This window comes from Schistocerca nitens, chromosome 3, assembly GCF_023898315.1.
Source record: "Schistocerca nitens isolate TAMUIC-IGC-003100 chromosome 3, iqSchNite1.1, whole genome shotgun sequence".
NCBI classification, from domain to species: Eukaryota; Metazoa; Arthropoda; class Insecta; order Orthoptera; family Acrididae; genus Schistocerca; species Schistocerca nitens.
Window position 1 is genome coordinate 921,334,022 of NC_064616.1, and position 14,915 is coordinate 921,348,936.

The 14,915-nt window shown below is 40.2% G+C and overlaps 1 protein-coding gene across 5 annotated transcripts in view; it reads left to right on the forward strand.

Annotated features, from left to right (window-relative positions):
• LOC126248989 (acidic mammalian chitinase) overlaps nt 1–12,227 on the forward strand; it is a 190,364-nt gene extending 178,137 nt beyond the window's left edge. For all 5 annotated transcript variants that reach the window (XM_049950555.1, XM_049950554.1, XM_049950556.1 and 2 more), the window contains one exon: nt 11,185–12,227. In XM_049950555.1, coding sequence (XP_049806512.1) covers nt 11,185–11,325 — 141 coding nt within the window. In that variant the 3' untranslated portion in view covers nt 11,326–12,227. The remainder of the gene's footprint in view (nt 1–11,184) is intronic.
• Nucleotides 12,228–14,915: the final 2,688 nt, after the last annotated feature.

Here is a 14,915-nt window from a genome sequence, read left to right on the forward strand (position 1 = left end):
ATCCCTGTGTATTGGTATCTGAGGCTGACATTCTTCTAACATCCTTTCACTTCCACATTCCTCAATGTCTTTCAATCTGCCCTTCTCAGATTCTGTTTTTTTTTTTCTCTTTTTTTCAAATAGTTGTTGCTTTACATCTCATTTCCTCATAATTTTCTCCAGCAGTTCATGTATCTCATAGAGCATCATCTTCCTTGCACTATTTTGTTCCTCAATAGCCTTCTCACAATCATTATTACACCACTGACTTCATCTTACTCTGTTTTTCAGTTCCAGCTTGAGGTCTGTCATTTGTCATATTTTCCTTTCCATTCATCACCAATGCTCTTTGGGGCTAGCTCTACCCTCAGTGACAATCTCTTTCATCTCTTCATCCATTTCTCTTTTGAATTCTGCTCTTTCCCTGACTGATGATGGCTGGATCCACATTATACTTCCTGTCTCCTTTTACATGATTATAATTTTTGTTGATATCCTCTGCCTATACTTGATCATTGCCATATGTGATCCAAACCAGCATCAGCTTCCCTCCTCACCCTAACATCCTTAATGTCTGAGCCATACTTTCTTTGTATAAGTTGATTGTCTCTCCATCTGGAGACTTCCATGTCCCTTTGTGGATATTGTTTGGTGGGAATATGGTGACGCTTATGGTGAGGTTTTTGCTTACAGCAAAATCAACTAGCCTCAGTTCATTATCATTACACTTTTCTTGTAGACTGTACTTTCCCACATTTGGTCTACATGTACCTACAGGATGAAAATCATGCAATGCGCAATTGTATGGCAGTGAAGCTAAGCTATGACATGGCTCTCAAAATAGCTTAACTAGTGTCTTTTCAGCAATAGATAGTTTCTTAAATAATGCTTTGTGACTGATGAAACAACTTTATGCCCAGAGGAAGTTTATCTTTTCAAAACAGTTCCTCTTGCAATGAGAGCAGTTTTCAGAAGTATGGGAGGAAAGGCAAGAAGTGTGGAAGCACTGTTGAAAGACAGGAACAAAGATTTGTTCCATTTTTCTCTCTTTGGCTCTGCTTTAATCACATTTTCTTGTTTAGAAAACATCGGCAAGCACAACATTTGTTGGGAAAAGTTATTGTTTAACACAATGAATTCACTTCTTGTAATAATTGGTCATAAGATTGATATTGTTGCTTTGGTCTGAAAAAGAAGTCCAAAGAAGTTGATATCAAGCAGGAAATACAAGTGATGCACTGCATTCTACATTGTGTTAATCTGCTAGAAAATTGTGCCAATATTGCTGCAAGTTGTGCTGCATGGAATGTGGTGTAGTGGTCAGTTGTTGGCTGGCATGTCACAGGTCACCAGTTCAAACCCAACCATCAGCAGTTATTTGATATTTACTATTTATCATTTCTGTAAGGTTCTTGAAATTTCTTATGTTTGTATATTCTGGAATATTCAATGGTTGTACATGTAGCAGCTTTTACCACCCGGTAGTTCAGTTTAGTTCTTTTATTTTGTTTGTAATAAACCTACTTTCAGTGCTAGATGTCGTGTGCTTCATTGATGACACTGCTTTCGAATTAGAATTATGGTTACAATGTGAGATAGTTTGGTGGAGATGCCATCTGCTTCTACACATCTACATCACCATGGCTCCAATTAGACACTATAAAAGCTATCACCTATATGGAGAGGAACTGGGATACAAGCAGTACATTGTTCCCAATCATATATAATCAGGAAACCAATGGATTCCGAAACAGTAACAAGCAGTTGAACATAGGCATCCAGTAGTGTTTTCTGCAGGTGCTGGTCAGAACCTGGTGATATGGCTGAAAAGATTTGACTGAGTTGCCATATACAACAGGTGGAGTATGTCAAGTGATTGGCAACTGTGTTCCCTTATTTGGACAGCCCAGCCCAGCGATGGCTCAAGAGCAATGAAGAGAAGCTAATCAGCTGGGACAAACTCAAGGCTAATCTGAAGAAAACATTTGGTGACAATAAGAAGTCCACTTAGTGGAAGAATAGAGCCCATCGTCAGGGGGAAACGACAGTCATATGTACACAATGTTTTGACCCTATTTATCATTGTGCATCTGAATATGACAGTAGCTGACAAAATCTCACACTTGAAAGACACAGAAGAAATGTACCAAGCTCTTCTGGAAAAGAACATCAGTATAACCTAGGAATTCACCAAGTGATGCCAGCGCATTGACAAAATGCAACAGAAGAGTGTCGGATGAAAGAAATGAAACTTATTTTTGATAGTGGTACCCATAGCAGTTATGGAAGACCACCATGACCTCAACACTCTAATATGTCATGTAGTAAGAGAAGAGATATAGCAATGTACGCCAGCCAGAATTGTTGGACCAAGTAAACAGGAGATAGCAGCCATCATTGTCAATGCCCTTACATCATCATTAGGTAAAAGAGAATTTGTATAATGGACTTGGCCAACTCAGACTTATACCACAGCTGTCAAATTACAGCCCAGTATCCAACCAATACAAGTACAACCACCTTCTATGCCAGGTATAACACCCTTACAGAAAAACAAACATTTTGAGGATGGAGATGATGTGTGCTGCTGAGAGAATTAAAATGAGTGTTCAATGACTACTATGTTGCCAGATGTCAACCCTCATGCCAGTCTACTGCAGACGATTGCAGCCGACCGATAGGACAAAGCCCATCACTGTAAAGATGTAGGTACCAGCTGCTCGCCTAGCTGCTGAATTCGTTATAACTAAACAAAATGACCATCTATGTAGTTGATGCCATCACAGATGTAAATCCTCCGTGGACAACAGTTACCAGGAAATCTCAATCGGGCTTGTTTCTGTGTCCTGTCGAGTGCTTATCATCACCAGCTAAAAAAAGACTTGTTTCATGATATGAATGTGATTGTGCTGATGGTCACAAATGGGAACATGTATTGCAAGAATAACCATCAATGAAGAAACACAGCCTTTCGAATTCATCGTTTTAACAGAATGGAGTCATAATGTTAGCCTCGGGTGGGATGTCTATTCCACCAAGCACACTCAACAAAGATTACTGTGGGTTATTTGCCTTTGAAGATGTTGTCATCAACAAGACTAGTTCCAGTCATCAATCTGGATGCTCATTTAAATTGTGAAACTTTTTTTGAGTGCAAAAAGCTACTCAGGATTACAAATTAAATCTACATACCAGCAATGATCATACTCATCAAAGGTGGATCATGAACAGCCACAACTCATCCCTAAAGCTATGTGCATAGAAAAGCCAAACCAGCCAAGGAATGAAAGCTCAGTACCAGCCACAAAGAACTGTGCTGTGTTCCCACTACAGACAATGCAGTGGAGGAAGCTACAATCAAGGATTTAGCCTGACCAAGGAACATCACTGAGTGTTAGTCATCCTGCACCAGTTTTTGGATGCTTTCAGATCCAGATTGGAGAAAAGTCAGACCAGAAAGCCTATGATAAGACACTATATCAGTACTGGGGATCATTGTCCAATTAGTCAGCACTCGTATAGAGCATCACCAGTGAATGGTGGATAATCTGGGAAGAGGTGGAGAATATGCTGCAAGGTCACATCATGGGACCTTCAGAGTGTCCTTGGTCCTCTCCTATGGTCCTTGCGAAGCAGAATGATGAGATGGCATTACTGCGTCAACTATTGATGACTGAACAAAATCATGAAATAAGATGTTTACCCATTGTTGCCCACAGATGACACCCTGGACTGCTTGAAAGGAGCAAAGTATATCTTGATTGTAGACATGTGGTCAGACTATTGGCACATTGAGGCTGACTGGGATAACATTGCCTTCATAACTGCTGACAGCCTCCGAGTTGAAATTGCTAAAAGATGATAGCGTTTGCTTCCTGAGCACTCTCAAAGTCCAGAATGGCTATTCCGCACCCAAGAATGAGTGCCTTGCAGTTTTTTGCGCCATCAAGCTCCATCTGTACTAATTTGGTAAACCATTCACTGTTGTGGTGGACCACAATTCTCTAGGCTGGTAGATTAGCCTGAAAGATCTGTTGGGTTGACTGGCATGGGCACTGAGGCTCCAGTATGACATCGCAGTGATATACAGAAGTGAAGGCTGACTGCCTTTCAAGGAATCCTTTGGTGGAACACAGCAGCATGGATGAAATCAGTTATCATTACATTAAATGATGTTTCCATGGAACAGGGGGAAGATCCAGGACTGCTGAAAGCCTTGGAGGAGGAACTGACCAAAGGAGAATTCCAATTCAAAAATAGAACATTGTATAAGAGGAACTATGATATGATCTGATGGGGCGGAAATGGTTGCTTGTCATCCTAGCTTATCTACAGCAAGCTATCTTGAAGTTTTTCCATAACACTCCCAACAAATGGTATTTGGGATTCATGAAGCCTCTAGACAGAATCTGACAGACACACGTATCGCTGGTCAGGCCTCCACCAATCCAATAAGCACTATGTGAGCCACTGTAAGGAATCCCAGTAAAGCAAGTACATGCCACAATTACCTCCATGGGCACTGGTACCAATTCCACCTGCAACAGCGGCATTCCACTGGATTGGAATTGGTCTCTTTTGGAGGTTCCTGGAGTCCACAACTGGTAATCAATGGACATTAGTCTGCACTGGCTACCCCCTCACTGTGCTGTCATCAATTTGTGCTGACTGCTGAAGATTGGAAATTGTAAGGCACCTTGCACACTGAGGTGACTAAAGTCATGGGATACCTCCTAATATTATGTCAAACCTTCTTTTGCCTGGCATAAGGCAGCAACTCGACGTGGCATGGACTTAACAAGTCATTGGAAGCCACCTGCAGAAATATTGAGCCAAGGTGCCTCTACAGCAGTCCATAATTGCAAAGGTGTTGAGGGTGCAGGATTTAGTGCATGAACTGACCTCTCCCATAAATGTTCAATGGTATTTGTGTCAGGCGATCTGGATGGCCAAATCATTCACTCAAAATGTCCTTCAAACCAACTGTGAACAATTGTGGCTCGGTGACATGGTGCACTGTCATCCATAAAAATTTCATTGTTGTTTGGGAAAATGAAGTCCATGAATGGCTGAGATTGGTCTTAGCTGGACTGGAGGACCCAGTCCATTCCATGTAAACACAGCCCACAAGCCACCAGGAGCTTGCAACAGTACTTTGTTGACAACTTGGGTCCATTGCTTCATGGGATTTGCACACTTAAACCCTACTACGCCGGCCGGAGTGGCCGTGCGGTTCTAGGCGCTGCAGTCTGGAACCGAGCGACCGCTACGGTCGCAGGTTCGAATCCTGCCTTGGACGTGGATGTGTGTGATGTTCTTAGGTTAGTTAGGTTTAATTAGTTTTAAGTTCTAGGTGACTGATGACCTCAGAAGTTAAGTCACATAGTACTCAGAGCCATTTGAACCATTTTAAACCCTACTACCAACAGAAATGAGGACTCATCTGACCAGGCCACAGTTTTCCAGTCATCTGGGGTCCAACCAACATGGTCACAAGCCCAGGAGAGCCACTGCAGGCAATGTTGCACTGAAATCAAAGGCATTCGCATCATTTGTCTGCTGCCATAGCCCATTAACACAAAATTTTGCCGCAATGTCATAATGGATAAGTTCAATGTACATCTCACATTGATGCAGTTATCTTGCGCAGTGTTGCTTGTGTGTTAGCACTGTCAACTCTACATAACGCCACTGCTCTCAGTTGTTAAGTGAAGGGTGTTGGCCACTGGATGGTCCTTGGTGAGAGGTAATGCCTGAAATTTGGTATTTTCAGCCCACTCTTGACATTGTGGATCTTTGAATATTGATATCCCTAACGATTTCCAAAATAGAATGTCTCATGTATCTTGCTCCAACTACAATTCCGCAGTCAAAGCCTGTTAATTCCCATCATGCGGCCATAATTATGTTGGAAACATGTTTACATGGGTCACCTGAGTACAAATGACAGCTCTGCCAATGCACTGCCTTTTTATACCTTGTGTATGCAATACCATCACTATCCCATGCCTTTTGTCACCTCAGAGTAGCAGATATCATTATGAAGTACAGAGCACTCAGTGTGATGCTTTCTGACTGTAGAGAAATTTTTCCAGATAACACTTGGATAGCGGTAACTTCATGTTGTTACACCACTCACACGATGACAACTGCTTACCACCCGCAGACGAATTGCCTCACAGAATGCTTTAATAAGATACTGGACAATATGCTCTTGATGTTGAGACTCAGGAGGACTATGAAACACTGCATCAGGACCTAAGAAGCAAGACAGCTGGCTTGCATCCGAACTCTAGATGCCCAGGAAAAGGACTGAGAGCACTATAATACCACGCACTGGCTACTGAGGTACACTCTGGGAGACTTGGTATGGATTTTTACATCTGCACAGAAAGTGGAACTATTGGAAAAGTTACTAAAATGCTACTTTGGACCATATCATATCCTTTGTCACTTCTTGGATGTCAGATATGAATTTGAGGATTAACACCCTTCACCAAGAAGACAAAATCACGAGAGCTGGTGTCCATCTCCTTCGTATGAAGTGCTACTACAATCATGAGATGCATGTCAACAATGTGGACTTCTCATTCAAGGAGACTGAGGACCTGCTTGACAATTGTGAAGTTTCAGTAGGAGGGCTTACATTCTATGCTCATCATAGTGAAGGAGGTGTCACTACGCCACCAGAATGAAAAAATCCACTACTCCTGCCTTACAAGAGACCACTGACAAGACCTAAAGCCAGGGTGTCTGTAGTCAGCTCTGATGAGAACTTCTGAAACAGTGGATCACTGTTCCTTCAGGAGAAGGATAAATGTGTGAGTTGTGCTTAGCACTGTTGGCTGGTGTGTTGTGACTCACCAGCTCACAGCCACCCACCAGAAATTATTTGATATTCAATATTTCTGGAAGGTTCTCGAAATTTCTCATGTATATTTAGGAATACTCTACGTTTGTGTAAATAGCAGCACATTCCAACCAGGAGTTCAGTTCAGTCTGGATGTTGGTGTTCATGATAAACATGCTTTCAGTGCTAATTGTTTTTCCCAGCCAATTTTTTTTTATTTTTCCAGGGTTGTACTGTGCTTACTCCCTAATCAACTTTCATCAATTCAATAACAAAATCTGTGAATTTTGTCAATATATTGGAATGTAATAGAGACTATACTTGGAAAAAGACTTACAATGAACATGGTTTATTTTAACCAAGAAATAATCATACCCAGATCTGACAACAGAATCAAGTGTAAAATGTAATTTGAACAAAAAATTACATGATAATTAGAATGAGACTAGGTTGCCAAGGAAGTAAAACATTAATAAACATTTACATTAGGAGCAATCAGCTGTTGGGAGGACATAGACATAAAAACAAATTGCATTACCTATGTCAGTAAAAAATTACACTTTCTAAAAAGAGATCTAAGAATAAAATTCAAATGGAATTTGAGCAAAACAATTATGAAACTTCCTAGCAGATTAAAACTGTGTGCCGGACCGAGACTCGAACTCGGGATCTTTGCCTTTTGCGGGCAAGTGCTCTGCCATCTGCAAGGTTTGCAGGAGAGCATCTGTGAAGTTTGGAAGGTAGGAGACGAGATACTGGCAGAAGTAAAGCTGTGAGGATGGGGCGCGAGTCGTGCTTGGGTATCTCAGATGGTAGAGCACTGGCCCATGAAAGGCAAAGGTCCCAAGTTTGAGTCTCGGTCCGGCACACAGTTTTAATCTGCCAGGAAGTTTCATAGCAGCGCACACTCCACTGCAGAGTCAAAATCTCATTCTGAAAACAATTATGGGTGGAATAGTAATAGACTAGTCTGATAAGGACACAGACATGAACATTAAAAGAAGTCATAAGGAATTTGGTTTTAGTGGTGGAACTACTACTTCAATCTGACAAACCTCTGTTATCTTGACTGCATCATGAATAGCTGTGAGAGAGGCTTCAATAATATTTTTCACCAGAATAGAGTTATGAGAGTAACCTCATTCAAGGCTGGCATCATCATGGAGGAGACTGTAAACAACCCTGATAAACCACCTCACATTTTCATGTCCACTCTTGATCCAGATGACCATAACCCAGAACTGACTGATACAAACATGATCTCCATCAAATTATTTGAGGGTATCCTTTCCTGACATGATTTCTACTCGATTTTGGAACTCCTGGGCAATGCACGATTCTCGTGACTAAAAATGTGATTTATACCTGTCTTTTCTCATGGTTAGTGTTAATTGCCACTTGTGGGTCTAATCATGGGATGCCCTTTGTAAAAGAATATATCAGGGACAATTCACCTAGACTTTTTGATTCCATAATCTTCATAAATGTGCACTCATTCCAGAATGTCAAGATATTTTTGTTTGATATGTCACATTGACCTAGAGCTTTTTTTAGTTCTTTGCCAGATATCCACTTTCTAAGGTTGCAACTAATTAATGCTGTCACTCAGATCTATTTTGAAGCTAGTCTGCTTCTACAAACTTCTTATTTGACAATTTTTTAATTAATTCTCTGACCACAGATTGGAGGGAAGTATAGACAAATGTAGTTAAGGGAGCATCTGACTGAAATTTAGTCTTGTTATCAACATATTGTTCCTGGAGAGAGAGAGAGAGAGAGAGAGAGAGAGACCACGAGTTATCAACATATTGTTCCTGGACACACACACACACACAAAGCTGTGAGTGAACTGTGAGAGCAGCACTGCACTGAGCCAAGCAAAAGGCAAGCAAATATCTCTGCCCAGAAGCAAATCAGATACCATACTTTTTTCGGAGTTTTTAGGCAAAATGCAAAAATTCCTCAAGTTTCCCCGGATGCTGGGCAACCCTATGTACTTCACTGATGACCCTACTTTTAAATTCGGAGTAAATGTGATTAAGATGTGAAAGTAAAAATGGCATTACAGGTGTAGTTTTAAATTGCATACAATACACTCATATCACACGGTTTGGGGCATGGCAGTTCACATCTTTCCTGGAAGAATTCAACTGAGAATATTATGATGTGCCTCATTTTTGTGATGTACTACACCCATTGGGTATTAGATCTTACTTTTCTAACTGATGTGACCAAGCATCTGAATGTCTTGAGCACAACTTTGAATGGTAAACATACAGAAACAAATTATCATAAACAAACAAATTATTGTAGAGTGTAAAGCAACTTTCATAAAGTTCATGTGTGTACTTTCCAAACAATACTCTAATTGTACGTAGAAGAAATCTGAAAAAGTAGGCACTGAATGAACAAAAAAAAATGGCTCTGAGCACTATGGGACTCAACTGCTGTGGTCATAAGTCCCCTAGAACTTAGAACTACTTAAACCTAACTAACCTAAGGACAGCACACAACACCCAGCCATCACGAGGCAGAGAAAATCCCTGACCCCGCCGGGAATCGAACCCGGGAACCCGGGCGTGGGAAGCGAGAACGCTACCGCACGACCACGAGATGCGGGCACTGAATGAACATTTCAATGGATTTGATAGCTATACATTCTGAGAGAGAACTTTGACACTAAATTTAGAGGTGTAAATAATTTTGAATGTGATTTTAATACTTCTGCAACTTCTTTTGCAGCAGACATTGAAAGGACACTTCCTGAAATTCTATTGGACCTCAGAGACTCAGTGTAATCATATGATGAGTGAATGATTTCATACTGTGGCAACATTGGAAATCTTCTGCAAGAATATCCCTTGTGAACAGTTCCCAAAGTTGTTTACAATAGCTGCTCGAGTCTGCAGTCAGAACCACAAATTCATGAAACTGTTTATTCAGTCAGGCCAACGGCCTTGCCACAATGGTAAAAACGTTTCCTGTCAGATCACCAAAATTAAGAGCATGCCAGGCTAGCACTTGGATGGGTAACCATCCAGGCTGCTGAACACTGTTCACAAGCAGAGTGCACTCAGCCCTTGAGAGACAAACTGAGGAGTGGCTCCAATGTCAAACTGACATGGCTGGGAGAGCTGTATGCTGACCACATGCCCATCCATATCTAAATCCAGCACCGCCTATGGGCTAAGTATGATAAGGCAGCTTGTCGGTACTGTTGGGCCTTCATGGCCTGCTTGGACAGAGTTTTTTAGTTTTAGTTTATTCAGTCATGAAATCAAAGCTTACGAGTTGTCTCATGTTTGTTGTAGGACTGGAGTGAAACTCCTAATTAGCAACTGAATTGCGCCACAAATTTTAACAAAAGGGCATTAAAAATGATGAGTGATGTACAAGTGTTTCTTTTTAGCAAGCTGCAGCCTCTATACTTCTGTGCAACATTAAATGAAAAGTGTTAATAGATATTTAATAGCATGCATTCTTTTTGTGACCATGAAATCCAAAATGTATTATAATGATTCAAAACTGAGTGGACTAAAACACTGGACAGTAGAAAAGTGCTTTCGACCTGCATTGACAAGACTGCTGCAGTCACTGGGAAGCTTCTCACATCAGCTTTAAGTGCAAATGCACTGCACTCTCATGGTGACAGACCTACACGAAAGCAACCAGGTAGTCCTTAATTCCTCACTGTATTTTCCACAGAAAGCTGTTGCAGTTGGAATAACAGCCAGCTACAGGAACCAAGGCATGTCAGTAGGACTTACTAGCCCTCATCAGACTCGGCAGATTTAAATTAATTTGAGTTGATGTAAACATCATGATAATGGTATAGTGTTAGGAGCTGTTAATTATGTCTTTGTGGAGATTATTAATTTTCATCTTTCTAATTTATTGTAATTAATTTTTTTCCAGTCACTACGTGCAGTTTGGAACCTACAATAGGATTCCATCCTGCAAATGCTTAAAATTTGAGAAAATACATGAGGTTCACAGTATTCAGTGCTTGGAATTATGCTCAATGAAATTCAGTTTTGAACAGCATACAACAGAACTGCTGAAATAATGAAACAAATCTTTATTGGCAATGTGACTTGTCATATGTAGGTGATATAAAACTAAGTGAAGTATGGGATATTATTTTACGGTAACTCATTGAGCAAAGCTAGTGTGTCATGTTAGACACCATGTTGCTGTGGTCAACAAGTGTGTGTGCCAAACCATGTTGCTGCCAACTTTTCTTATGACAGTTTCTCTATTAGCATGCATTTTCTTTCATGAGGGGGGTTTTTTTTTCTCAGCACTGAAGCAGGAATTTGCAAAAGAGTACCATTAAATTTGTTTCCTTGTTACAGGCAAAGTATATCGCCAGTGGCTCTTATGGAGGAGCAATGGTATTTTCTCTCAACGTAGACGACCATCAAGGTGTGTGTGCTGGTACAACATTCTTGCTGACAACACAGATAAGGAATATTCTAGGAGTTTCTTGGCATTAAGATGATACCAACTTCTCTTGTAAGCAGTCTACCATGATAAGACATCAACAAAACACAAGTGGATGAAGTTCACTGAAACAGAATTGAATGAAGTGTTTAGTTCAGTACTGTTTACAGGCAGAAATAAATCAACTTTGTCACTTTTCAAAGTTGTTTATAAGCCCAAGATGCTTAGAAGGTCTGTAATTGAAGACAGATAACCTGTATTATTGGTGTTACAGATGAAGTTCAAATAGTTTGTGTTTGCATGCATCCAACTATAAATGACACACAGCTTTTACTTTCAGTTACATTTTTAGTACCATTTGACAACCCCAAGTGTGGTCTAGGCCATTGCAGCAACTAATGTCAGGTGGCAAAAGTGATGCAGTTACTTCTCAGTTGAAACACAGAACTTGTCTTCACAGAGCTGTACATTGGCTTGCTTGTAATATTAAATTGACCAACAAATAGAAAAGTGTGAATTTGAGAAAAAATATGACAAGTTGTTTATTGGGATCAGCTATGAATTCATTCAACATGGTGAATCAGTGTGTAGTATCCTGAAGTACTTACTTGGAAATTTGCAAAGAAGTACATTCATGATCATGCAGTACAGGCTCTCACAGCCAGTGTAGGCACAAGTATTTTTCTTAGAACATGGCATAATTCCCAGAAACCCCATGTCAGTAGGGAAGTATATTCATGATCACAGTCCATGAGGAATTTCCAATTTACAGTTGGACTGTACCAGCGTGTACCTAGTTTATATCCCTTGCCTCTCATTTTATCAAGGAGCATGAATATTGTGGTGATCCACAAACTTGGATCACAGGTTGGATTGTCAAGCAATTCAGTTAGATTCCAGTTTAAACACAAATGTTATGTAACTGAATGTTAATAAAATTTTAATTACAGTTCTATTACAGATTTCATTAGTAGTTTATTCTCCTTATTTGAATAAGAAAGTTCAGATACAACACTCATTTATGGGACTGAACTCTGGTTAAGTTTTGTATACACCAAAAGTATGCTTTAATCCTGATTTAGATTCTCGTCTAAAAGCTTTCAGCCAGGGATGGCTGAGAACAAGTGCTGATTTCTGCTGCCCAAGTGCACCCTCTCATCTACCATGCCATGCTGTGAGTGGAACGAGGGGAAAAAACAGGGGGGGGGGGGGGGGGACTGGGAAGCTCTACATGGCATTGTAGTTGCACAAGAAACACTAAACATCTTACATGTGGCTTAGTTTCATATTTCTCAACATATTGCAAACAACATATTTTCATTGTTATTTCTTTTTGGTGTGATGAAGACATGATGATAATTTATACCTGGTACAAAGTGTCAGCATATGGACAGACAGAAAATTTCACAACCTTCTGTCATTGAGGTTACCACATAATCATGACTCATTTAGTTTCAAAATCAGAAAAAGCCTTTAGTGCACATATGTTGATCAAAATATTGTTTACCACATTTGCATCCCCACTGTGGAGACATGGACACACTTATGATGAGTGCAATATACAGAATTCCTGAACATTTTTAAAGTAAAAGGATTTGTCTTGAGCAGGAATTACATTCCAGATCTATTAGTTCCAGCCACACATGCACAATGGTGCTCTCAACTCAAAACGGCAAATGGTCTCAAACTGGTGTAAGATCCTCACAATGTTTACAAAATTATTCTTGTATTTCTATCAACACCACAATGAATTCTTCAAAATTCACATTTTATTTACTGCAGTTGATCTTCGGAAAGGTGTTTTTCAGAAGTTGTCCCATCCATAATGCGGTTTTCTTTTTAAATGCATCCCCATAAGATCAGAAATAAGTTGGTTCTCCCCTTGCAATGTCTAATTGTGGGCACTGTGCAGTAAAGTCTACTTGAAATGTGAGGTTTGTAATCCATTTCAGACATTCTAATTTTTGTTTGTGCTTTCCTTTTTCCTCTCATAAATTCTACAACAGCGGGTCTTAATTCAAAAAATTGTTCCAGGCATGCTTCTCGACTTAACCAATGTATGTCACAGCAAAATATAACATCTCCATACTCTTCACTCATTTCCATCAAAATCTGTTGCAGCTGATGGTATAATAATGTGTAAGGCTTCAGAAAATTTACTATTTGTACCTTAATTTCATCACATGCTCCATGCCTGCAAAGTTAGAACACAGTGCTTCTTGATGTACAGAACAATGAATTCCATAGAAATGGGGCGATCAATGGAAGTTTCTCCTTTTTATAGTCAAATTTTTAAACTCTTGCTGTGTGGTATTGTAATTTCATTCCACAGCAAATCTGTGGTATCTGTCGATTATGCTACTGCAAAATAGATATCGTGAATTCTCACCCTTCTGTTCTGTCATTCATTTTTAAAGGCTTGTGACTAAAGGCTTGTGATGACTGCCTCCTTTGTACAAAAAGCCACTTAAATAGCAAAGGATAAATATTGCTGAAGCCACAATTCTGCCAAAGTGAAGGCAGTGGTGCCAACCAAAAATGTTGCACCAAATGCTGGCAGAAATTGCATCACAGTGTACTACTAAATGAATATAATGCTGCATCAAGCAGTTCTGATAAGGATTGAGCAAAGCCGAGATGTACCAAGACAGGCCAAGCCTCTGACTGCACGCATGCAGTTTTGCACACTGGCTGACCCTGCTTTAAGCAATACATTTTCTTGTCTTGTAAAATTTTCCCCCTCACAATTGTCTCTCCTCTATGGTATAATACCATGACCTCACAATTAAATAAGTCCAGGAAAAATATCTGTTTTGTGATTTACTTTTCACAATTCAAATTAAGTTTCTGTGTGACAGCAGAAATCTAATTTTGAATCAAATACTGTGCACTAAATCCAGTTTTCTCTTTACCTGCACCTCCTTACCAATTGACTGAAAATAATAGTGAATTGGAGCCCAGTGTGATACTCTCACATTGTTGGAAAGCTATCTATATCACGTAGCAGATCAAAGCAGATTCACGAAGTAGTAAGCAGATTCACAAAGTAGTGGCAGTGAAGGGGGCAAGTGTGCCTGGCAGATTCGACATGTTGAAGTGGCTATCACAGCAGCAATTGAGAGCAGAGGGTACAGCCACCTGCAGATTGTTTCTCACATAGGAGCAAAAGCCAAGCTTTAGAATACTCTTATCAAGTCTTGAGCTCTGCACCAAATAATGATTTCAAAGCTCTCATAAGCTGTAGAGCACAAATAATACACAGCATCATCAACTGTATAAAACCATAAAGTGAATTCTTCCCAGCAAATCTAAAGGCCCAGTCAAACAGGGTGCAGGCAGTGGCTGCAGCTGGGCATGGACTACCTTATGTTGCACACAACAGCATCATCCCCATCAAATACAAGGTGCATACTTGTACCTGACCTCTCTTGCCTGTAGCAGGCAGCTGGCACGTTGTGATTTTCTACAGAGACAGTAGCAGGTAAGGGTGGCAAACATAGGAAGAAACTCAAAAATTAATTGATCTGTTACATGCAAACATTTTTCTATGATACATCTACACCAAATACAAAAATGTATTGGGGGGGGGGGGGGGAGGGGGGGGGAGAAGCAGCAACTTGGAAGAAAATAAGTACAAGTCTGA